General features: G+C 40.2%; 1 protein-coding gene across 3 annotated transcripts in view; it reads right to left on the bottom strand.

Annotated features, from left to right (window-relative positions):
- SEC13 (SEC13 homolog, nuclear pore and COPII coat complex component) overlaps positions 1–26,676 on the bottom strand; it is a 54,615-nt gene that overhangs the window by 7,900 nt on the left and 20,039 nt on the right. For all 3 annotated transcript variants that reach the window (XM_004274831.4, XM_049716222.1, XM_033437359.2), the window contains 3 exons: positions 9,686–9,819; positions 9,110–9,233; positions 7,899–8,045 (listed from right to left, as the gene is read on the bottom strand). In XM_004274831.4, the coding sequence (XP_004274879.1) occupies positions 7,899–8,045; positions 9,110–9,233; positions 9,686–9,819 (405 nt within the window). The remainder of the gene's footprint in view (positions 1–7,898; positions 8,046–9,109; positions 9,234–9,685; positions 9,820–26,676) is intronic.

Genomic DNA, 26,676 nt, shown 5'->3' with positions numbered 1-26,676 from the left:
CCACGTCACACCAATCAGAATGGCCACCATCAAAAAGGCTACAAATAACAAATGCTGGAGAGGGCGTGGAGAGAAGGGAACACTCCTACACTGACAGTGGGAACGTAAACTGGTGCAGCCACTATGGAAAACAGTATGGACGTTCCTCAAAAAACTAAAAACAGAGCTACCAATATGATCCAGCAATCCCACTCCTGGGCATATATCCAGAGAAAACTCTAATGCAGAAAGATACATGCCCCCTATGTTCATAGCAGCACTATTTACAAGAGCTAAGAGTTGGAAACAACCTAAATGTCCACTGACAGATGAACGGATAAAGAAGATGTGAAACACATGCAACGGAATATTACTCAGGCATAAAAAAGATTAATGCTATTTGCAGCAACATGGATGGACCTAGAGATCATCATATCAAGTGAAGTAAGTCAGAAAGAGAACGACATATACCATATGATATCGCTTATATGTGGAATCTAAAATATGACATGAACTTATCTATGAAAGAGACTCCGAGACATGGAGAACAGACTTCTGGTTGCCAAGGTGGATGGGGGGTGCAGGATGGATGGACTGGGAGTTTGGGATTAGCAGATGCAAACTGTTATATATAGAATGGATAAACAACAAGGTCCTACTATATAGCACAGGGAACTATTCAATATCCTGTAATAAATCATAATGGAAGGAAATATAAAAAAGAATGTGGATACACATAACTGAATCACTTTGCTGTACAGCAGAAATTAACACATTTTAAATCAACTATACTTCAATAAAAAAAAAAAGACACTGCTGAGACTGGTTCAAGATGGCAGAGTATAGAGACGTGCTCCCACTCCCAAAAGTGAGAGCACCAGAGGCACAGCAGACTGCCGAACAGTTATCCACAGAAGACACTGGAACTCACCAAAAAAGATACCCCCCCAGGCAAGGACAAAGGAGAAGCCACAATGAGATGGTAGGAGGGGTGCAATCACAATACAATCAAATCCCGTAACTGCTGGGTGGTGACTCATAAACTGGAGGACACTTATACCACAGAAGTCCACCCACTGGAGTGAAGGTTCTGAGCCCCATGTCAGGCTTCCCAACCACAGGATACGGCAACAGGAGGAGGAATTCCTAGAGAATCAGACATTGAAGCCTAGTGGGATTTGATTGCAGGACTTTCACAGGACTGGGGGAAACAGAAACATGACTGTTGGAGGTCACACACAAAGCAGTGTGCGCATGGAGACCCAGGGGAAGGAGCAGTGACCCCATAGGAGACTGAACCAGACCTACCTACCTGCTAGTGTTGGAAGGTCTCCTGCAGAGGCGGGGGGGGGTGCCTGTGGCTCACCATGGGGACGAGGACACTGGCAGCAGAAGTTCTGGGAAGTACTCCTTGGTGTGAGCCCTCCCAGAGTCGGCCATTAGCCCCACCAAAGAGCTGAGTAGGCTCCAGTGCTGGGTCGCTTCAGGCCAAACAACCAACAGGGAGGGAACCCAGCCCCACCCAACAGCAGAAAGGTGGATTAAAGTTTTACTGAGCTCTGCCTGCCAGGGAAACACCCAGCTCTAACCCCCCTTCCATCAGGATGTTTGCACAAGCCTCTTAGATAGACTCATCCACCAGAGGGCAGACAGCAGAAGCAAGAAGAACTACAATTCTGCAACCTATGGAAGGAAAACCACATTCACAGAAAGATAGACAACATGAAAAGGCAAAGGACTTTGTACCAGATGAAAGAACAAGATAAAACCCCAGAAAAACAACTAAGTGAAAGTGGAGACAGCCAACCTTCCAGAAAAAGAATCCAGAATAGTGATAGTGAAGATGATCCAGGACCTTGGAGAAACAATGGAGGCAAAGATCGAGAAGATGCAAGAAAATTTTTAACAAAGACCTAGAAGAGTTAAAGAACAAACAGATGAACAATACAATAACTGAAATGAAAAATCCACTAGAAGGAATCAATAGCAGAATAACTGAGGCAGAAGAACGGATAAGTGACCTGGAAGACAGAATGGTGGAATTCACTGCTGCGGAACAGAATAAAGAAAAAAGAATGAAAAGAATTGAAGACAGCCTAAGAGACCTCTGGGACAACATTAAACATAACAACATTCGAATTATAGGGGTCCAAGAAGGAGAAGAGAGAAAGGACCCGAGAAAATATTTGAAGAGATTGTAGTCAAAAACTTCCCTAACATGGGAAAGGAAATAGCCCTCCAAGTCCAGGAAGCACAGAGAGTCCCAGGCAGGACAAACCAAAGGAGAAACACGTGGAGACACATAGTAATCAAACTGGCAAAAATTAAAGACAAAGAAAAATTATTGAAAGCAGCAAGGGAAAAACGACAAATAACATGCAAGGGAACTCCCATAAGGTTAACAGCGATTTCTCGGCAGAAACTCTACAAGCCAGAAGGGAGTGGCATGACATATTTAAAGTGATGCAAGGGAAGAAACTACAACCAAGATTACTCTACCTGGCAAGGATCTCATTCAGATTCGACGGAGAAATCAAAAGCTTTACAGACAAGCAAAAACTAAGAGAATTCAGCACCACCAAACCAGCTCTACAACAAATGCTAAAGGAATTTCTCTAAGTGGGAAACACAACAGAAGAAAAGGACCTACAAAAACAAACCCACAAGGGCTTCCCTGGTGGCGCAGTGGTTGAGAGTCTGCCTGCCAGTGCAGGGGACACAGGTTCGAGCCCTGGTCTGAGAGGATCCCACATGTCGCAGAGCAACTGGGCCCGTGAGCCACAACTACTGAGCCTGCGTGTCTGGAGCCTGTGCTCCGCAACAAGAGAGCCGCAATAGTGAGAGGCCCGCGCACCGCGATGAAGAGTGGCCCCCACTTGCTGCAACTAGAGAAAGCCCTTGCACAGAAACAAAGACCCAACACAGCCAAAAAAAAAATAAAAAAAAAATAAAAAATGATAATAGGGCTTCCCTGTTGGTACAGTGGTTGAGAGTCCGCCTGCCGATGCAGGGGACACGGGTTCGTGCCCCGGTCTGGGAAGATCCCACATGCCGTGGAGCGGCTGGGCCCGTGAGCCATGGCCGCTGAGCCTACATGTCCTGTGCTCCACAACGGGAGAAGCCACAATGGTGAGAGGCCCGCATACCGCAAAAAGAAAAAAAAAAAAGAAAAGGAATTCCTTTAAAAAAACAAACCCACAACAACTAAGAAAATGGTCATAGGAACATACATATTGATAATTACCTTAAACGTGAATGGATTAAATGCTCCAACCGAAAGACACAGGCTCGCTGAATGGATACAAAAACATGACCCATATATATGCTATCACAAGAGACACACTTCAACCTAGGGACACATACAGACTGACAGTGAGGGGATGGAAAAAGATATTCCATGTAAATGGAAATCAAAAGAAAGCTGGAGCAGCAGTACTCATATCAGGTAAAATAGACTTTAAAATAAAGAAAGTTACAAGAGACAAGGAAGGACACTACATAATGATCAAGGGATAAATCCAAGAAGAAGATATAACAATTATAAGTATATATGCATGCAACATAGGAGCACCTCAATACACAAGGCACTGCTAACAGCTATAAAAGAGGAAATCGACAGTAACACAATAATAGTGGGGGACTTTAACACCTCACACCAATGGACAGATCATCCAAATAGAAAATTAATATGGAAACACAAGCTGTAAATGACACAACAGACCAGACAGATTTCATTCATACTTAATAGGACATTCCATCCTAAAACAGCAGATTACACTTTTCTTCTCAAGTGCACATGGAATGTTCTCCAGGATACATCACATCTTGGGTCACACATCAAGCCTCAGTAAATTTAAGAAAATTAAAATCATATCAAGCATCTTTTCTGACCACAATGCTATGAGATTAGAAATCAATCACAGGGAAAAAAACGTAAAAAACACAAACACGTGGCTGAACAGTACGTTACTAAAAAACCATGAGATCATTGAAGAAATCAAAGAGGAAGTCAAAAAATACCTAGAGACAAATGACAATGAAAACACGATGATCCACAACCTATGAGATGCAGCGAAAGCAGTTCTCAGAGGGAAGTTTATAGCAATACAAGCCTACCTCAAGAAACAAGAAAAATCTCAAATGAACAATCTAACCTTACACTTAAAGGAACTAGAGAAAGAAGAACAAACAAAACCCAAAGTTAGCAGAAGGAAAGAAATCATAAAGATCAGAGCAGAAATAAATGAAATAGAAACAAAACAATAGCAAAGATCAATAAAACTAAAAGCTGGTTCTCTGAAAAGATAAACAGAATTGATAAACTATTAGCCAGACTCATCAAGAAAAAGAGGGAGAAAACTCAAATCAATAAAATTAGAAATGAAAAAGGAGAAGTTACAACAGACACCGCAGAAATACAAAGCATCCTAAGGGACTACTACAAGCAACTCTATGTGAATAAAATGGACAACATGGAAGAAGTGGACAAATTCTTAGAAAGGTATAAGCTTCCAAGACTGAACCAGGAAGAAATAGAAAAGATGAACAGACCAATCACAACTAAGGATATTGAAACTGTGATTAAAAATCTTCCAACAAACAAAAGTCCAGGACCAGATGGCTTCACAGGTGAATTGTATCAAACATTTAGAGAAGAGCTAACACCCATCCTTCTCAAAGTGTTCCAAAAAACTGCAGAGGAAGGAACACTCCCAAACTCATTCTGTGAGGCCACCATCACCCTGATTCCAAAACTAGACAAAGATACTACAAAAAAAGAAAGTTACAGACCAATATCACTGATGAATATAGATGCAAAAATCCTCAACAAAATACTAGCAAACAGAATCCAACAACACATTAAAAGGATCATACAGCATGATCAAGTGGGATTTATCCCAGGGATGCAAGGATTTTTCAATATACGCAAATCAATCAATGTGATACACCATAATAACAAACTGAAGAAGTAAAACAATATGATCATCTCAATAGATGCAGAAAAACCTGTTGATGAAATTCAACACTCATTTATACTAAAAACTCTCCAGAAAGTGGGCGTAGAGGGAACCTACCTCAACATAATAAAGGCCATATACGACAAACCCACAGCAAACATCATTCTCAATGTGAAAAACTGAATGCATTTCCTCTAAGATCAGGAACAAGACAAGGATGTCCACTCTCGCCGCTATTATTCAGCATAGTTTTTGGAAGTCCTAGCCACAGCAATCAGAGAAGAAAAAGAACCTAAAGGAATACAAATTGGAAAAGAAGAAGTATAACTGTCACTGTTTGCAGATGACATGATACTATACATAGAGAATCTTAAAGATGCCACCAGAAAACTACTAGAGCTCATCAATGAATTTGGTAAAGTTGCAGGATACAAAATGAATGCACAGAAATCTCTTGCATTCCTATACACTAATGATGAAAAATCTGAAAGTGAAATTAGGGAAACACTCCCATTTACCACTGCAACAAATAGAATCAAATACCGAGGAATAAACCTACCTAGGGAGACAAAAGACCTGTACTCAGAAAACTATAAGACACTGATGAAAGAAATTAAAGATGATACAAACAGATGAAGAGATATACCATGTTCTTGGATTGGAAGAATAAATATTGTGAAAATGACTATACTACCCAAAGCAATCTACAGATTCAATGCAATACCTATCAAATTATCAATGGCATTTTTACAGAACTAGAACAAAAAATCTTAAAACCTGTATGGAGACACAAGAGACCCTGAAATAGCCAAAGCAGTCTTCAGGGAAAAAAACAGAGCAGGAGGAATCAGGCTTCCTGACTTCAGACTATACTACAAAGCTACAGTAATCAAGGCAATATGGTACTGGCACAAGAACAGAAATACAGATCAACGGAACAGGATAGAAAGCCCAGAGATAAACCCACGCACCTATGGTCAACCTAATCTATGATAAAGGAGGCAAGGATATGCAATGGAGAAAAAAGTCTCTTCAATAAGTGCTGCAGGGAAAACTGGACAGCTACACGTAAAAGAATGAAGTTAGAACACTCCCTAACACAGTTCACAAAAATAAACTCAAAATGGATTAGAGACCTAAATGTAAGACTTGACACTATAAAACTCTTAGAGGAAAACATAGGAAGAACACTCTTTGACATAAATCACAGCAAGATCTTTTTTGATCCCCCTCCTAGAGTAATGGAAGTAAAAACAAAAATAAACAAATGGGACCTAATGAAACTTAAAAGCTTTTGCACAGTAAAGGAAACTACAAACAAGATGAAAGACAGCCCTCAGAATGGGAGAGAATATTTGCAAAGGAATTAATGGACAAAGGATTAATCTCCAAAATATATAAACAGCTCATGCAGCTCAATATTAAAAAAAACCAAACAATCCAATCAAAAAGTGGGCAGAAGACCTAAATAGACATTTCTCTAAAGAAGACATAGGGATGGCTAAGAAGCACATGAAAAGCTGCTTAACATCACTAATTATTAGAGAAATGCAAATCAAAACTACAATGAGGTATCACCTCACACCAGTGAGCATGGGCATCATCAGAAAATCTACAAACAACAAAGGCTGGACAGGGTGTGGAGAAAAGGGAACCCTCTTGCACTGTTGGTGGGAATGTAAATTGATACAGCCACTATGGAGAACAGTATGGAGGTTCCTTAAAAAACTAAAAATAGAATTACCACATGACCCAGCAATCCCACTACTGGGCATATACCCAGAGAAAACCGTAATTCAAAAAGACACATGCACCCCAATGTTCATTTCAGCACTATTTACAACAGCCAGGTCATGGAAGCAACCTAAATGCCTATCGACAGATGAATGGATAAAGAAGATGTGGTACATATATACAATGGAATATTACTCAGCCATAAAAAGGAACAAAATGGGGTCATTTTGTAGAGACATGGATGGATCCAGAGACTGTCATACAGAGTGAAGTAAGTCAGAAAGAGAAAAATAAATATTGTATATTAACGCATATATGTGGAACCTAGAAAAATGGTACAGATGAACCGGTTTGTAGGGCAGAAATTGAAACACAGATGTAGAGAACTAACGTATGGACACCAAGGGGGGAAAGTGGCAGGGGGTGGTGGTGTGATGAATTGGGAGATTGGGATTGACATGTATATATACACTAATATGTATAAAATGCATAACTAATGAGAACCTGCCGTATAAAAAAAATGAATAAAATACAAAAATTCAAAAAAAAAAAAAAAAAAAGACACTGTGCTAAGTGAAACAAGCCAGTCACAAAACCCCAAATTCCTTATAATTCTACTTACAGGAGGTCCCTACAGTAGTCCATTCACAGAGACAGAGAGCACAATAGGGGTTGCTAGGGGCTGGGGGAGGGGTAATGGGGAGGTGCTGTTTGAAGAGCACAGAATTTCAGTTTGGGATGAAGAGTTGTGGGTTGATGACAGTGATACTGCAGAATAACATGGATGTATCAATACTTAACACTATAGAACTGTACACTTAAAAAAAGTTAAGATGGTAAACTCTGTTATATGTATTTTACATATAACTAAACGTTACCGTGAAGATGAGGTTGGCAAATGGTCAGGGTGATGGACTGCCAGGGTGGTGGCTTTGGATTTACCTTGGGTCTGATTATTGGCTGTGCCACCTAACAGCTTCATGACCCCTATGCAAGTCAAATCTCTGTCGCCATCTCTATCTGTATAAGGGGGATATACAACCCCTCGGGGTTGGGTGGGGGGTCGTAAGAATTAATGATGTAAATAAGAGACACGCTCAAAACAGTCTTCATTCAGGTTCCTCCCAACCCTGCCATTAGATGGAAGATTCAACTGTGCCCTCTACTGGACAAACTAAAGACAAACAGGGCCCTGTGTGCCATGTCATGGAAATAGGGTGTATTTACCTTATTATCTCCGCCTGAGACAGCTAGGATGTTGGCTGTGATGGACCAGCTCACATGCCATACAACATCATTGAACTTGTGCAGCAGTTTGGGGGACCACGCATTGCCCGAGGCATCATCACAGGTCCAAATGAACACTCGACCATCCTGGGAAAAGACAGGGTAGAGTCAGGAGATGGGGGCAGCAATCCTGCCCTGGTGATAGCCTCTCAATCTGGAGCTATATTGGACTTTTGCAGGAATAGGGTGGGGGATTCAGGGCAAAGCACAGCCAAGGACCTCCTCAGTGTTCACAGCTTTGAGGACTAATTTCCAGCCCAGCACCCTTGCTTTTATCCCTTTACCCCAGGAACACACTTCAAACTGGTCAGGAGTCTCCCAGGTTCCTTTCCTCATACTGGTTTCATTGTCCGCACTGCTAATTCTCAAATTTTCTCTGGGGCTTTCCTCACATCTGCCAAGTAACTTCGTTGTTTTGGCTCCCTCTGGCTCTGTACTTTCTCAACTGAATGGGTATAGCTGTCTAAACGCCAAGCTCAGAGAATGAGATGGGACCAAAAAACAACACAACACAACACAACACAACACAACACACACACACACACACACACACACACACACACACACACACACACACACACACACACACACACCCAAAACAAACCAAACTAAAACAGAACACACAGAATTATCTTTTACATCATTTAAGCCTGTTCTACTTGGTCCTCTCAAATTTAGGACCAAGTAGAAAAGGCTCAAATGATGTAAAAGGCCAGGCTTAACTCTCATCTTGGGTGGTAGCATATAATTAACAGCTTATCCTTGGTCTTACTTTTGTTATCTGTCTGGGAATAGTGAGTAGGTAGATGAGCCCAAGGTCTTACAATTTCCCATTGCTCCTGGTCCTTGCTTGGGAACACTCTCAGAATGATGCCTGGGTACCTCCATTCCCTATCCACAAAAGGGTCAGGAGGGGAAACTAGTCCTGAATTTGGTCTTGCTCTTGGCTCAGTGGAAGAAAGCCACTGTGGCTTCTGACCAAGGCTTCACTGCGTGATGACAGGGCTCCAGGTGCTCCCTTATTTACAATGGCCTATAGTTGCCTGTCTCCTGCCCTTCCCCTTCAAGGATTTCCCCTAGGGGAACTGTAAGGGCTGATGGGACTTCCTGAGATTAACTAACACAGGATGCCTGCACAGGTCTGAGCTGACCTGGGAGCAGCTGGCGATGGTGCTCGTGGGCAGGCCGATGGAGGGGGCCCAGGCCACATCTCGAACCCAGTCACTGTGTGCTTCCAACTTCTGCTCTTCCTTCCACTGGCCGTCCTCTTCCTCCCTAACAGGGGAGATGGTGGGGAGAATTCAGCAGGCAGCAGCCCAGGTGCCATTCCCACACCTCCATTCCCCTCCCAGCCCACAGGCTCCACAGGGGTGGAGAAGCTATTCCACCTTTCTGGTAACATTTGTTGAACCTACAGAATTTTATTCAGTTCACCAGCTATAAAGAAGCCCTCCAGGAAATGCTCTGTTCCTCCACAGCCAACAAGTCGGCTCTAGCAGTTGTGAATTAGGAAGAGTCAAAGCTCCTGAGTAAAGGGAAAGTTTACGTTTGGAAGTTTACTTTTTTGTTTTTTTTTAAAAAAGGATGTCCTCTGAGAGACTGAAGACAGTATTCTATGGGCAGAAGGGAAAAAGACAGTTGATCCCGTTTCTGGTGAACTGAGGCTGAGTCATGGTAGGGTAGAAGGTGAGAAGGGTCCCCTTGAGAAGTTCACCAACCCCACTTACTTCCACAGTTTGATGAGGTTGTCACAGCCGCCTGATGCAAACTTCTTGATGTAGTTGGGCTTCTGCCCAGATGGCTGGTCTATGAGGCTTCCAGGTACGACAGCAGGGGCCCAGCTGACGGCATTGCAGCCAATCTGTAAAGAGGGGGAAGGGGGACTTGTGGTGACTCTGCCCCTTTGCCTGGCAAAAGGACACTGCTTCTGCAGACCCAACGCTGACGTTTATTCCTTCTGCAATTCTCAGGACTGGATTATGCAGGACAGCTGTCTTAATGAACTAAGGATTAGCCACCCAGGACTCTTCTTCAAGGATTCCTAACAGTGCATGTATTTTTCAGCAACATGTATTTAAAGAAGGAATTAGGGAATCTCAGGAATCTAAGAAAAGAACATTTTCCAAACATATGAAGGGAGGGCACAGATTCAGAAAACCACACAAAGTAAATATATGGATTAATGAATTACTCTAAAGCACGCTTGTAATCACTCCCAGGTCAAGAAATAAAATGACCATTTACCCAAGAAGCCCTTATCATGTATGTCCTCCCTGAATCATAGCCCCTCTGTTCTCCTGTAAGTAACCATTATTTTGATTTCTAATGTCTGTTTTTAAGCTTTGTCATCCAAATGTGCATCCCTAGGCACTAGTTTAGTTTTGCCATTTAAAATGTTTAAATTGCAATATTCTTTTTATTGAAATACAGTTGATTTGCAATACCATGTTAGTTTCAGGTGTATAGCAAAGTAAGTGAGTTATACGTATACACTGTCCATGATAGGTTATTACAAGATATTGAATAGAGTTCCCTGTGCTATACAGTAAATCCTTGTTGGTTATCTATTTTATATACAGTAGTATGTATCTGTTAATCCCAAACTCCTAATTTATCCTCCTCCCTTTCCCCTTTGGTAACCACAAGTTTGTTTTCTTTTTTTTTTTTTTTTTGGCCACGCCATGCGGCATGTGGGATCTTAGTTCCCTAACCAGGGATCGAACCTGTGCCCCCTGTATTGGGAGCATGGAGTCTTAACCACTGGACCACTAGGGAAGTCCTATAAATTTGTTTTCTATGTCTGTGAGTCTGTTTCTGTCTTGTATCATTTTTTTTAAGATTCCACATATAAGAGATATCATATGATATTTGTCTTTCTCTGACTTAACTTCATTTGTATGATAATCTATAGGTCCATCCATGTTGCTACAAATGGCATTATTTCATTCTTTTTATGGCTGAGTAATATTCCATTGTAAATATGTACACCACATCTTCTTTATCCATTCGTCTGTTGATGGACCCTTAGGTTGTTTCCATGTCTTGGCTATTATAAACAGTGCTGCTATGAATGTTGTGGTGCACGTATCTTTTGGAATTAGAGTTTTTGTATTGTCTGGATATATGCCCAGGAGTGGGATTGCTGGGTCGTATGGTAGCTCTATTTTTAGTTTTTTAAGGAATCTCCTTACTGCTTACGTTCCCACCAGCAGTGCAGGACGGTTCCCTTTTCTCCACACTCTCTCTAGCATTTATTATTTGTAGACTTTTTGATGATGGTTATTTTGACCAGTGTGAGTAAACATTTTTTTGATGTTTCTTGCATCTTCTAATTTATAGATTCCCCCTCTGATCTTACTGGATCAGACTCAGGTTTCTTCCCTTTGCCAAGACTACAGGTGGCGGTGTATTCCTTCATCAGGAGGCACATGATGTCAGACTGTCTCTCTTTTTATGTTATTACCACCTGTCAATAATTTATGCCTCTCTCAATTCACTGGGCATTACAAAATGGTGATACTGTCATTCTATTCATTTCTTTGTCATTTATTACATGGAATACTCTAGACAGGGGCAATTTCACTCATTAATATTTGTTTCCCCAGGGGTACAGATCAGATAAGAAAGGCAAGATAAATGCTTGATTCTTTCTGAACTAGTTCCGTCATTCTCCAAAGATGACTGATTCTCTTTTAAATATCAGGATGAACTCATGGAGTTAAGCATATTTGACAGGTTTCGGTTCACTGCCATTATTCTAATTTTTTACACTCCAGCTGCCCATCTTTGGCAGTGTGAGCCTGTTCAAGTTAGCTCCTTTGACACAACCCTAGTATGTCAAAAAGTATGTCAGTGATCATTTCTATCTGGTACGACAAGATGTTTGTACTTTTCCTGCCTGAGACCTGGGATCAGCCATTTCCTCAAGAGCTCTGGTTTCTTTTAGTGAGAAATTGTATTTCAAGTGTATTTCTGGTGCTAGGGATGCTCACTGGTACATAATTATTTATTTTATTTCATTTAACACACAGCAGAATAGTCTCAGAATAATATTGTCAATATGATTACTAATAACATTAAAGAAAGTATTTGCAATGCCCTCCCCATTCCCCCCACTGTTTTTCTGGGGGGTGTTTTCATGTGCATGGTACCAGCTGCTTGTGCTGCACACTGTTTATTTAACAGTTATACTCTATCTATCTTAGCCGAGCACACGATCAGGACCTTGTTCAGTGTTAGTTCTTTACAATTAACTGTATATTTATATGGATGTCTTTCTAGTCATTTTTGTTGTCTAAAACTTATTCTTTAGTAGATACCTCAGGCAGGGCTCATGGAAACAACAGTCCTTTAGTTCTTGCATACTGGAAACAGTCTGCATTCTTTACAATCCAAATTTTTTTGTTTTGTTTTGCGGTACGCGGGCCTCTCACTGTTGCGGCCTCTCCCGTTGCGGAGCACAGGCTCCGGACGCGCAGGCTCAGTGGCCATGGCTCACGGGCCCAGCTGCTCCACGGCATGTGGGATCCTCCCGGACCGGGGCACGAACCCGTGTCCCCTGCATCGGCAGGCGGACTCTCAACCACTGTGCCACCAGGGAAGCCCCCTACACTCCAAATTTTAAAGAAAGATCTAATTGACATTAACAGAACATAAAGTGCACAAGTTGATGAACTCTGACATCAGTATACTCTGTAAAACCATCACTACAATCAAGATAACAAATGAATCTCAAAGTGATGAAAGAAAAAAAAATTCCAACCAAGAATACTCTACCTGGCAAAGTTACTGTTCAGAATGAAAGGAAAGATAGTTTTCCAGATAAGCAAAAGCTAAAGGAGTTCACCACCACTAAAATGGCGTTACAAGAAATGTTAAAGGGACTTCTTTAAGCTGAAAAGAAAGGGTGCTAATTAGTAACAAGAAAACATATGAAAGTATAAATCCTCCATAGGTTTTATACTCATAAGGTAAATATATATTGAAGGCAATGGATTAACTGCTTATGAAGCTATTATGAAGGTTAAAAAAAATAAAAACTGTAACTACAGTAATTAAAGATACACAAGATAAAAAGATGTAAAATGTGACAACAAAACATAAAAGGTGGGTGGGGGAGGGTAAAAATGTAGAGCTTTAGGGACTTCCCTAGTGGTCCAGTGGGTAAGACTCTGCACTCCCAATGCAGGCGGCCCGGGTTTGTTCCCTGGTTAGGGAACTAGATCCTACATGCCTGCTGCAACTAAGAAGTCCGCATGCTGCAACTAAGAGTCTGCATGCTACAACTAAGAAGTCTGCATGCCGCAATGAAGATCCTGCATGCTGCAATGAAGAGCTGGCATGGTGAAAATAAATAAATAAAAAATAAATATATTAAAAAAAATGTAGAGCTTTAGAATGGGTTCAAACTTAAGTTGTAATCAACTTAAAATAGACTATTAATATGGGTTGTTATATATGTAAACTTCATTGTAAGGACAAAGCAAAAACCTATAGTAGATACACAAAAGATAATGAGAAAGGAATCTAAGCATACCATTAAAGGTCATCAAACCACAAAGGAAGAGAGCAAAAGAACTATAAACAGCCAGAAAAAACCAAAATGGCAATAAGTGCATACCTATCAATAATTACTTTAAATGTAAATGGACTAAATTCTCCAATCAAAAGACATCATAGAGTGGCTGACTGGATTAAAAAAACAAGAACCATCTGTGTGCTGCCTATAAGAAACTCACTTCAGATTTAAGGACACACACAGACTGAAAAAAGAAGGGATAGAAAAAGATATTCCGTGCAAATGGAAACCAAAAAAGCTGGGGTAGCTATACTTATATCAGACAAAATAGACTTTAATACAGGGACTGTAATAAGAGACAAAGAAGGGCATTAGATAATGATAAAGGAGTCAATTCAACAAGAGGATGTAACATTTGTAAACATTTATGCACTCAACACAGGAAAACCAAAATATATAAAGCAAATACTAACAGACTTAAAAGGAGATATAGGCAGCAATATAATAATAGTAGGGTTATGTCAATGGATAGATCATCCAGACAGAAAATGGCCTTAAAGGACACATTAGACCAGATGGACTTTACAGATATATAGAGAATGTTCCATCCAAAAGTAGCAGAATACAGGCATACCTCACTTTATTGTGTCTTGTTTCATTATGCTTGATAGATACTGAGTTCTTCACAAACTGAAAGTTGTGGCAACCCTATGTCAAGCAAGTCAACTGGCATCATTTTTCCAACAGCATTTACTCACTTCCTGTCTGTGTGTCACATTTTGGTAATTCACGCAATAGTTGAAACTTATTCATTATTACATTTGTTTTGTTGACCTGTGATGAGTGATCTTCGATGTTACTGATGCAAAAAGATTATGACTTGCTAAAGGCTCAGATGATGGTTAGCTTTTTCAGCTATAAAGCATTTCTAAATTAAAGTATGTACATTGTTTTAGACATAATGCTATTATTGTACACTCAGTAGACGAGGAGAGTTTAAACATAACCTTTATGTGCATTGGGAAATCAGAAAATTCATGTGACTCCCTTTATTGTGATATTCGCTTTATTGTGGTGGTCTGGAACCGAACGTGCACTATCTCCATGGTATGCCTGTATACTTTCTTCTCAAGTACACATGGAACATTATCCAGGATAGATCATATGTTAGGCCAAAAAAAGTCTTAATAAATTTAAGAAGACTGAAATCCTATCAAGTATCTTTTCTGACCAAAATGATATGAAACTAGAAATCAATTATAAGAAGAAAACTGGAAAATCCACAAATATGTGTAGAATAAACAACATGCTACTGAACAACCAATGGGTTAACAAAGAAATCAAAAGAGTAATAAAAAAAAATACTTTCAGACAACTGAAAATGGAAATACAACACACCAAAATTTATGGGATGCAGTAAAAGTAGTTCTAAGAGGGAAGTTCACAGAGATAAATACCCACCTGAAGAAACAAACAAACAAGATCTCAAAAACACCCTAACTTTATACCTCAAGGAACCAGAAAAAGAACAAATGAAGCCCAAAGTCAGCGGAAGGAAGGAAACAACAAAAATCAGAGGAGAAATAAATGAAATACAGACTGATACCACAAAAATACAAAGGATCATCAGAGTCCACTATGAACAATAATATGCAAACAAATGACAACTTAGAAGTAATGGATAGATTCCCAGAAACACAGAACATTCCAAGACTGAATCATGAAGAAACAGAAAATCTAAACAGGCCAATAACTATGAAGAAAGATGATAAAATCCTCAACAAAATACCAGCAAACCAAATTCAACAATACATTAAAAGGATCATACACCATGATCAAGTGAGATGTATTCCAGGGATGCAAGGCTGGTTTACCACCCACAAATCAATCCAGGTGATACACAACATTAACAAAATGAAGGATAAAAATCATATAATTATCTCAATAGATGCAGAGAAAGCATTTGATTAAAGTCAGCATCCATTTATGATAAAACTCTCAACGAAGTGGGTATAGAAGGTATGTACCTCAACATAATAGAGGCCATATGTGACAAGCCCATAGCTAACATCAATAGTGAAAAGCTGAAAGCTTTTCCTCTAAGATCAGGAACAGGACAAAGATGTCCATGCTTGCCACTTTTACTCATTAAAGTATTGGAAGTCCCAACCAGAGCAATCAAGCAACAAAAAGAAAATAAAAGCCATCCAGATTGGAAAGGAAAATGTAAAACTCAGTATTTGGAGATGACGTGATATTATATATAAAACATCCTCAAGACTCCACCAAAAAACTGTTAGAAATAATAAACCTGCAGGAAACAAAATGTACAAAAAACTCTTGCACTTCTATACACTACCAATGAACTATCAGAAAAGAAATTATGAAAACAACCCATTTACAACTGCATCAAAAAGAATAAAATACCGGGCTTCCCTGGTGGTGCAGTGGTTGAGAGTCCGCCTGCCAATGCAGGGGACATGGGTTCGTGCCCCGGTCTGGGAAGATCCCATATGCCGCAGAGTGGCTGGGCCTGTGGGCCATGGCCACTGAGCCTGCGTGTCCGGAGCCTGTGCTCCGCAACGGGAGAGGCCACAACAGTGAGAGGCCCGCGTACCACAAAAAAAAAAAGAATAAAATACCTAGGAATGAATTTAACCAATGAGGGGAAAGACCTGTACACTGAGGACAATGATGAAAGAAATTAAAGACAACACAAATGAAAGATATTCATGCAGATGGATTGGAAGAAATATTGCTAAAGTGTCCGTACTACCCAAAGCAATCTACAGATTCCATGCAATTTCTATCAAAATTCCAATGCCATCTTTCACAGTACAATCCTAAAATATAAATTGTTTGTTTAGAACAAACAATCCTAAAATTTGTATGGAATCACAAAAGACCCCTTTATTAAAAAGATACAGTGATCAAAGAGTATGGTATTGGCATTAAAAACAGACACATACTCTTTACAACACTGTTACTGGCTATCTACAATTTACTTGTCTACCTGATATTTTCTACCATCACTAAAATGTAAAACAAAAAAAAAAACAAAAACAAAAAACAAAAAACCAACAAAAAATCAACGAGACACATAGATCAATGAACAGAACAGAGAACCCAGAAATAAACCCATGCATATGTGGCCAATTAATTTATGATAAAGGAGCCAAGAATATACAATGGGGAAAGGACAGTCTCTTCAACAGACAGTGTGGGGAAAACTTGACAGCCACATACAAAAGAACGAAACTGGACCACTATCTTACACTGTACATAAAAATGAACTCAAAATGGATTAAAGAATGTGAGACCTGAAGCCATAAAACTCCTAGAGGCAAACATAGGTGCTAAGCTCCTTGACATTGATCTTGGTGATGATTTTCTGGGTCTGACTGCAAAAGCAAAGGCAACATAAGCAAAAATAAGGGGAACTACATCAAACAAAAAGCTTCTGTACAGCAAAAGAAATCATCAACAAAGTGAAAAGGCAACCTATGGAATGGGAAAAAATATTTGTAAATCATGTATCTAATAAGGGGTCAATATCAAAAATATAAAAGAATTCATACAACTCAATAGTAAAACCAAATAATTCAACTTAAAAATGGCAGAGGATCTGAATATATGGTTTTCCTAAGAAGATACACAGATGGGTCAACAACTACATGAAAAAATGTTCAACATCACTAATCATCAGGGAAATGCAAATCAAAACCACAATAAGATATCACCTCACATCTGTCAAAAATAGCTAAGGTTTCCGGGAAGATGGCGTAAGAGTAAGACGCGGAGATCACCTTCCTCCCCACAGATACACCAGAAATACACCTACACGTGGAACAACTCCTACAGAACACCTACTGAACGCTGGCAGAAGACCTCAGACCTCCCAAAAGGCAAGAAACTCCCCATGTACCTGGGTAAGGCAAAAGAAAAAAGAATAAACAGAGACAAAAGGATAGGGACGGGACCTGCACCAGTGGGAGGGAGCTGTGAAGGAGGAAAGGTTTTCACACACTAGGAAGCCCCTTCGTGGGTGGAGATTGCGGGTGGCAGAGGGGGAAAGCTTCCGAGCCGCGGAGGAGAGCACAGCAACAGGGGTGCAGCGGGCAAAGCGGAGAGATTCCCGCACAGAGGATCGGTGCCGACCAGCACTCAGCAGCCCGAGAGGCTTGTCTGCTCACCCGCCGGGGCAGGCGGGGCTGGGAGTTGAGACTCGGGCTTCGGTCGGAGCGCAGGGAGAGGACTGGGGTTGAACACAGCCGAAGAGGCAAGAGCCTTTTTCTTCCCTCTTTGTTTCCTGGTGCGCGAGAAGAGGGGATTAAGAGCGCTGCTTAAAGGAGCTCGAGACGGACGCTAGCCGCGGCTAAAAGCGTGGGCCCCAGAGACAGGCATGAGACGCTAAGGCTGCTGCTGCCGCCACCAAGAAGCCTGTGTGCGAGCACAGGTCACTACCCACACCTCCCTTCCGGGGAGCCTGTGCAGCCCGCCACTGCCAGGGTCCCGGGAACCAGGGACAATTCCCACGGGAGAATGCACGGCGCGCCTCAGGCTGGTGCAACGTCACGCCGGCCTCTGCCGCAGCAGGCTCACCCCACACTCCGTGCCCCTCCCTCCCCCCAGCCTGAGTGAGCCAGAGCCCCCGAATCAGCTGCTCCTTTAACCCCACCCTGTCTGAGCAAAGAACAGACGCCCTCCAGCGACCTACACGCAGAGGCGGGGCCAAATCCAAAGCTGAGCCCCTGGGAGCTGTGAGAACAAAGAAGAGAAAGGGAAATCTCTCCCAGCAGCCTCAGAAACAGCGGATTAAAGCTCCACAATCAATTTGCTGTACCCTGCATCTGTGGAATACATGAATAGACAATGAATCATCCCAAATTGAGGAGGTGGACTTTGAGAGCAAGATTTATGATTTTTTCCCCTTTTCCTCTTTTTGTGAGTGTGTATGTGTATGCTTCTATGTGAGATTTTGTCTGTATAGCTTTGCTTCCACCATTTGTCCTAGGGCTCTATCCGTCTGTTTTTTTTTTCTCTTAATAATTACTTTTTATTTTAATAACTTTATTATATTTTATCTTACTTTATTTTATCTTACTTTATCTTCTTTCTTTCTTTTTTTCTTCCTTCCCTCCCTCCTCCCTCCCTCCCTCCTTCCTTCCTTTCTTTCTTTCTTCTACTAATTCTATTTTTTCTCCCATTTATTCTGAGCCGTGTGGATGAAAGGCTCGGTGCTGCAGCCAGGAGTCAGTGCTGTGCCTCTGAGGTGGGAGAGCCAACTTCAGGACACTGGTCCACAAGAGACCTCCCAGCTCCATATAATATCAAACGGCGAAAATCTCCCAGAGATCTCCATCTCAACACCAGCACCCAGCTTCACTCAACGATCAGCAAGCTACAGTGCTGAACATCCTATGCCAAACAACTAGCAAGACAGGAACACAACCCCACCCATTAGCAGAGAGGCTGCCTAAAATCATAAGTCCACAGACAACCCAAAACACACCACCAGACGTGGACCTGCCCACCAGAAAGACAAGATCCAGCCTCATCCACCAGAACACAGGCACTAGTCCCCTCCACCAGGAAGCCTACACAACCCACTGAACCAACCTTAGCCACTGGGGACAGACACCAAAAACAATGGGAACTACGAACCTGCAGCCTGCAAAAAGGAGACCCCAAACACAGTAAGATAAGCAAAAGAAGACAGAAAAACACACAGCAGATGAAGGAGCAAGATAAAAACCCACCAGACCTAACAAATGAAGAGGAAATAGGCAGTCTACCTGAAAAAGAATTCAGAATAATGATAGTAAAGATGATCCAAAATCTTGGAAATAGAATAGACAAAATGCAAGAAACATTTAACAAGGACCTAGAAGAACTAAAGATGAAACAAACAATGATGAACAACACAATAAATGAAATGAAAAATACTCTAGATGGGATCAATAGCAGAATAACTGAGGCAGAAGAACGGATAAGTGACCTGGAAGATAAAATAGTGGAAATAACTACTGCAGAGCAGAATAAAGAAAAAAGAATGAAAAGAACTGAGGACAGTCTCAGAGACCTCTGGGACAACATTAAACGCACCAACATTCGAATTATAGGGGTTCCAGAAGAAGAAGAGAAAAAGAAAGGGACTGAGAAAATATTTGAAGAGATTATAGTTGAAAACTTCCCTAATATGGGAAAGGAAATAGTTAATCAAGTCCAGGAAGCACAGAGAGTCCCATACAGGATAAATCCAAGGAGAAACACGCCAAGACACATATTAATCAAACTGTCAAAAATTAAATACAAAGAAAACATATTAAAAGCAGCAAGGGAAAAACAACAAATAACACACAAAGGAATCCCCATAAGGTTAACAGCTTATCTTTCAGCAGAAACTCTGCAAGCCAGAAGGGACTGGCAGGACATATTTAAAGTGATGAAGGAGAAAAACCTGCAACCAAGATTACTCTACCCAGCAAGGATCTCATTCAGATTTGATGGAGAAATTAAAACCTTTACAGACAAGCAAAAGCTGAGAGAGTTCAGCACTACCAAACCAGCTCTACAACAACTGCTAAAGGAACTTCTCTAGGCAAGAAACACAAGAGAAGGAAAAGACCTACAATAACAAACCCAAAACAATTAAGGAAATGGGAATAGGAACATACATATCGATAATTACCTTAAATGTAAATGGACTAAATGCTCCCATCAAAAGACACAGATTGGCTGAATGGATACAAAACCAAGACCCATATATTTGCTGTCTACAAGAGACCCACTTCAGACCTAGAGACACATACAGACTGAAAGTAAGGGGATGGAAAAAGGTATTTCATGCAAATGGAAACCAAAAGAAAGCTGGAGTAGCAATTCTCATATCAGACAAAATAGACTTTAAAATAAGGACTATTAGAAGAGACAAAGAAGGACACTACATAATGATCAAGGGATCAAAACAAGAAGAAGATATAACAATTGTAAATATTTATGCACCCAACATAGGAGCACCTCAATACATAAGGCAAATACTAACAGCCATAAAAGGGGAAATCGACAGTAACACATTCATAGTAGGGGACTTTAACACCCCACTTTCACCAATGGACAGATCATCCAAAATGAAAATAAATAAGGAAACACAAGCTTTAAATGATCCATTAAACAAGATGGAATTAATTGATATTTATAGGACGTTCCACCCAAAAACAACAGAATACACATTTTCCTCTAGTGCTCATGGAACATTCTCCAGGATAGATCACATCTTGGGTCACAAATCAAGCCTTGGTAAATTTAAGAAAATCGAAATTGTATCAAGTATCTTTTCCAACCACAACGCTATGAGACTAGATATCAATTACAGGAAAAGATCTGTAAAAAATACAAACACATGGAGGCTAAACAATACACTACTTAATAACGAAGTGATCACTGAAGAAATCAAAGAGGAAATTAAAAAATACCTAGAAACAAATGACAATGGAGACACGACGACCCAAAATCTATGGGATGCAGCAAAAGCAGTTCTAAGAGGGAAGTTTATAGCAATACAATCCTACCTTAAGAAACAGGAAACATCTCGAATAAACAACCTAAACTTGCACCTAAAGCAATTAGAGAAAGAAGAACAAAAAAACCCCAAAGTTCGCAGAAGGAAAGAAATCATAAAGATCAGATCAGAAATAAATGAAAAAGAAATGAAGGAAACGATAGCAAAGATCAGTAAAACTAAAAGCTGGTTCTTTGAGACGATAAACAAAATTGATAAACCATTAGCCAGACTCATCAAGAAAAAAAGGGAGAAGACTCAATAGAATTAGAAATGAAAAAGGAGAAGTAACAACTGACACTGCAGAAATACAAAAGATCATGAGAGATTACTACAAGCAACTCTATGCGAATAAAATGGACAACCTGGAGGAAATGGACAAATTCTTAGAAATGCACAATCTGCCAAGACTGAATCAGGAAGAAAAAGAAAATATGAACAGACCAATCACAAGCACTGAAATTGAAACTGTGATTAAAAATCTTCCAACAAGCAAAAGCCCAGGACCAGATGGCTTCACAGGTGAATTCTATAAAACATTTAGAGAAGAGCTAACACCTATCCTTCTCAAACTCTTCCAAAATATAGTAGAGGGAGGAACACTCCCAAACTCATTCTACGAGGCCACCATCACCCTGATACCAAAACCAGACAAGGATGTCACAAAGAAAGAAAACTAGAGGCCAATATCACTGATGAACATAGATGTAAAAATCCTCAACAAAATACCAGCAAACAGAATACAACAGCACATTAAATGGATCATACACCATGATCAAGTGGGGTTTATTCCAGGAATGCAAGGATTCTTCAATATACGCAAATCAATCAACGTGATACACCATATTAACAAACTGAAGGAGAAAAACCATATGATCATCTCAATAGATGCAGAGAAAGCTTTTGACAAAATTCAACACCCATTTAAAAACCCTGCAGAAACTAGGCATAGAGGGAACTTTCCTCAACATAATAAAGGCCATATATGACAAACCCACAGCCAACATCGTCCTCAATGGTGAAAAACTGAAAGCATTTCCACTAAGATCAGGAACAAGACAAGGTTGCCCACTCTCACCACTCTTATTCACCATAGTTTTGGAAGTTTTAGCCACAGCAATCAGAGAAGAAAAGGAAATAAAAGGAATCCAAATCGGAAAAGAAGAAGTAAAGCTGTCACTGTTTGCAGATGACATGATACTATACATAGAGAATCCTAAAGATGCTACCAGAAAACTGCTAGAGCTCATCAATGAATTTGGTAAAATAGCAGGATACAAAATTAATGCACAGAAATCTCTGGCATTCCTATACACTAATGATGAAAAATCTGAAAGTGAAATCAAGAAAACACTCCCATTTACCATTGCAACAAAAAGAATAAAATATCTAGGAATAAACCTACCTAAGAAGACAAAAGACCTGTATGCAGAAAATTATAAGACACTGATGAAAGAAATTAAAGATGATACAAATAGATGGAGAGATATACCATGTTCTTGGATTGGAAGAATCAACATTGTGAAAATGTCTCTACTACCCAAAGCAATCTACAGATTCAACACAATCCCTATCAAACTACCACTGGCATTTTTCACAGAACTAGAACAAAAAATTTCATAATTTGTATGGAAACACAAAAGACCCCAAATAGCCAAAGCAATCTTGAGAACGAAAAACGGAGCTGGAGGAATCAGGCTCCCTGACTTCAGACTATACTACAAAGCTACAGTAATCAAGACAGTATGGTACTGGCACAAAAACATAAAGATAGATCAATGGAACAGGATAGAAAGCCCAGAGATAAACCCACGCACATATGGTCACCTTATCTTTGATAAAGGAGGCAGGAATGTACAGTGGAGAAAGGACAGTCTCTTCAATAAGTGGTGCTGGGAAAACTGGACAGGTACATGTAAAAGTATGAAATTAGATCACTCCCTAATACCATATACAAAAATAAGCTCAAAATGGATTAAAGACCTAAATGTAAGGCCAGAAACTATCAAACTCTTAGAGGAAAACATAGGCAGGACACTCTATGACATAAATCACAGCAAGATCCTTTTTGACCCACCTCCTAGAGAAATGGAAATAAAAACAAAAATACACAAATGGGACCTAATGAAACTTCAAAGCTTTTGCACAGCAAAGGAAACCATAAACAAGACCAAAAGACAATCCTCAGAATGGGAGAAAATATTTGCAAATGAAGCAACTGACAAAGGATTAATCTCCAAAATTTATAAGCAGCTCATGCAGCTTAATAACAAAAAAACAACCAACCCAATCCAGAAATCGGCAGAAGACCTAAATAGACATTTCTCCAAAGAAGATATACAGACTGCTAACAAACATGAAAGAATGCTCAACATCACTAATCATTAGAGAAATGCAAATCAAAACTACAATGAGATATCATCTCATACCAGTCAGAATGGCCATCATCAAAAAATCTACAAACAATAAATTCTGGAAAGGGTGTGGAGAAAAGGGCACCCTCTTGTACTGTTGGTGGGAATGTAAATTGATACAGCCACTGTGGAGAACAGTATGGAGGTTCCTTAAAAAACTACAAATAGAACTACCATATAACCCAGCAATCCCACTACTGGGCATATACCCTGAGAAAACCATAATTCAAAAAGAGTCATATACCAAAATGTTCATTGCAGCTCTATTTACAATAGCCCAGAGATGGAAACAACCTAAGTGTCCATCATCAGATGAATGGATAAAGAAGATGTGGCACATATATACAATGGAATATTACTCAGCCATAAAAAAAAACGAAATTGAGCTATTTGTAATGAGGTGTATAGACCTAGAGTCTGTCATACAGAGTGAAGTAAGTCAGAAAGAGAGAGACAAATACCATATGCTAACACATATATATGGAATTTAAGAAAAAAATGTCATGAAGAACCTAGGGGTAAGACAGGAATAAAGACAAAGACCTACTAAAGAATGGACTTGAGGATATGGGGAGGGGGAAGGGTAAGCTGTGACAAAGCGAGAGAGAGGCATGGACATATATACACTACCAAATGTAAGGTAGTTAGCTAGTGGGAAGCAGCTGCATAGCACAGGGAGATCAGCTCGGTGCTTTGTGATTGCCTGGAGAGTGGGATAGGGAGGGTGGGAGGGAGGGAGACGCAAGAGGGAAGAGATATGGGAACATATGTATATATATAACTGATTCATTTTGTTGTAAAGCAGAAACTAACACACCATTGTAAAGCAATTATACTCCAATAAAGATGTTAAAAAAAAAAAAGAATAGCTATTATCAAACAGACAAGAAACAGCAAGTGCAGAGAAAAGGGAACCTCTTTGTGCACAGTTGGTGAGAATGTAAATTGGTGCAGCCACTATGCAAAACAGTATGGAGGATCCTCAAAAAATGAAAAAGAGAACTATCTTATGACCCAGCAATTCCACTTCTGGCTATTAATACCAAAAACCAAATAAAAACCCAACAAAACCCCCTTAATTCAAAATATATCTGCACTCCCCCATCCTCACTGCAGCATTATTTATAATAGCCAAGATATGCAAACAAGCTAAGTGTCCATCAGTGGATGAATGGATAAATAGGTGGGGTGTGTACACACACACACAGGAATATTATTCAGCCGTAAAAAAAGAATGAAATCTTACCATCTGCAACAACATGGATGGTCCTTGAGGGCATAATGCTAAGTGAAATAAGTCAGAAAGAAAAAGACAAAAACTGTATGATCTCACTTACATGTGAAATTAATAAAAATCCCCAAGCTCATGGATACAAAGAACAGATTGGTGGTTTCCAGAAGTGGGGATGAGGGATGGGCAAAATGGGTGAAAGAGGTCAAAAGGTACAACCTTTCAGTTATAACAGCCTATAGGCTCCGGTGCCAGGATGCCTCAGGCTAAACAACCAACAGGGCGGGAACACAGCCCCACCCATCAGCATACAGGCTGCCTAAAATCTTCCTGAGCCCACAGCCGGCCCTGCCCACCAGAAGTACAAGACCCAGCTCCATCCACCAGTCCCTCCCATCAAGAAGCCTGCAGAAGCCTCTCAGACCAGCCTCATCCACCAGAAGCAGGAAGAACTACAAACCTGCAGCTGCAGAACAGAAAACACAATCACAGAAAGTTAGACAAAATGAGACGGCAGAGGAATATGTCCCAGACAAAGGAACAAGACAAACCCCCAGAACAACAACTAAGTGAACTGGAGATAGGCAATACACCCAAAAAAGAATTCAGAGTACTGATAGTAAAGATGATCCAAGATCTTGGAAAAAGAATGGAGGCACAGACTGAGAAGATACAAGAAATGTTTAATAAAGGGCTAGAAGATCTAAAGGACAAAGAGAGATGAAAAATACAATAACTCAAATGAAAAATAAACTAGAAGGAATCAATAGCAGAATAAGTGAGGCAGAAGAACGGTTAAGTGAGCTGGAAGACGGAATGGTGGAAATCACTGCCATGGAACAGAATAAAGAAAAAAGAATGAAAAGAAATGAAGACAGTCTAAGAGACCTCTGCCACAACATTAAATGCAGCAACATTCATATTATGGGAGTCCCAGAAGGAGAAGAGAGAGAAAGGACCTGAGAAAATATTTGAAGAGATAATAGCTGAAGACTTCCCTAACATGGGAAAGGAAACAGTCACCCAAGTGCAGGAAGTGCAGAGTCCCAGGCAGAATAAACCCAAGGAGGAACAGGCTGAGACACATAATAATCAAAATGACAAAAATTAAAGACAGAGAAAATATTACAAGCAACAAGGGAAAAAAAAAAAATAACACACAAGGGGAATTCCCATAAGGTTATCAGCTGATTTTTAAGCAGAAACCCTGCAGGCCAGAAGGGAGTGGCACAATATATTTAAAGTGATGAAAGGGAAGAACCTACAACCAAGAATACTGTACCCAGCAAGGCTCTCATTCAGATTCGATGGAGAAATCACAAGCTTTACTGACAAGCAAAAGCTAAGAGGTTTCAGCACTACCAGACAGCTTTGCAACAAATGGTAGAGGAACTTCTCTAGGTGCGGGAAAAAAAGGCCACAACTAGAAACAGGAAAATTACGAATAGAAAAGCTCACCGGTAAAGGCAAACATACAGTAAAGGTAGGAAATCATTCGCACACAAATATGACATCAAAACCAGCAATCATGAGAAGAGGAGAGGACAAATGCAGGATACTGGAAATGCATTTAAAATGAAAAGACCAGCAACTTAAAACAACCTTGTTTATATATAGACTGCTATATCAAAACCTCATGGTAACCACAAACTGAAAATCTACAATAGATACACACACAAAAAAGAAAAAGGAATCCAAACGCAACATTAAAGTTAGTCATCAAATCACAAGAGAAAACCAAAGGAGGACGGGGAGAAAAAAGACCTACAAAAACAAATCCACAACAATTAGCAAAATGGCAATAAGAACATACATATCAGTAATTACCTCAAACATAAGCAGATTAAATGCTCCAACCAAAAGACACAGACTGGCTGAATGGATACAAACTTTCAGTTATAAAATAAGTAAGTCATAGGGATGTGATGTACAGCTTGGTGACTAGTTAATACCTCAAGAAAAAAAAGAAGTGATTAGTTAATACCTCAATAAAA

The sequence above is a fragment of the Orcinus orca genome, chromosome 10, assembly GCF_937001465.1.
Source record: "Orcinus orca chromosome 10, mOrcOrc1.1, whole genome shotgun sequence".
In the NCBI taxonomy this organism is placed as follows: Eukaryota; Metazoa; Chordata; class Mammalia; order Artiodactyla; family Delphinidae; genus Orcinus; species Orcinus orca.
This window is presented reverse-complemented; position numbering and strand designations above follow the sequence as displayed.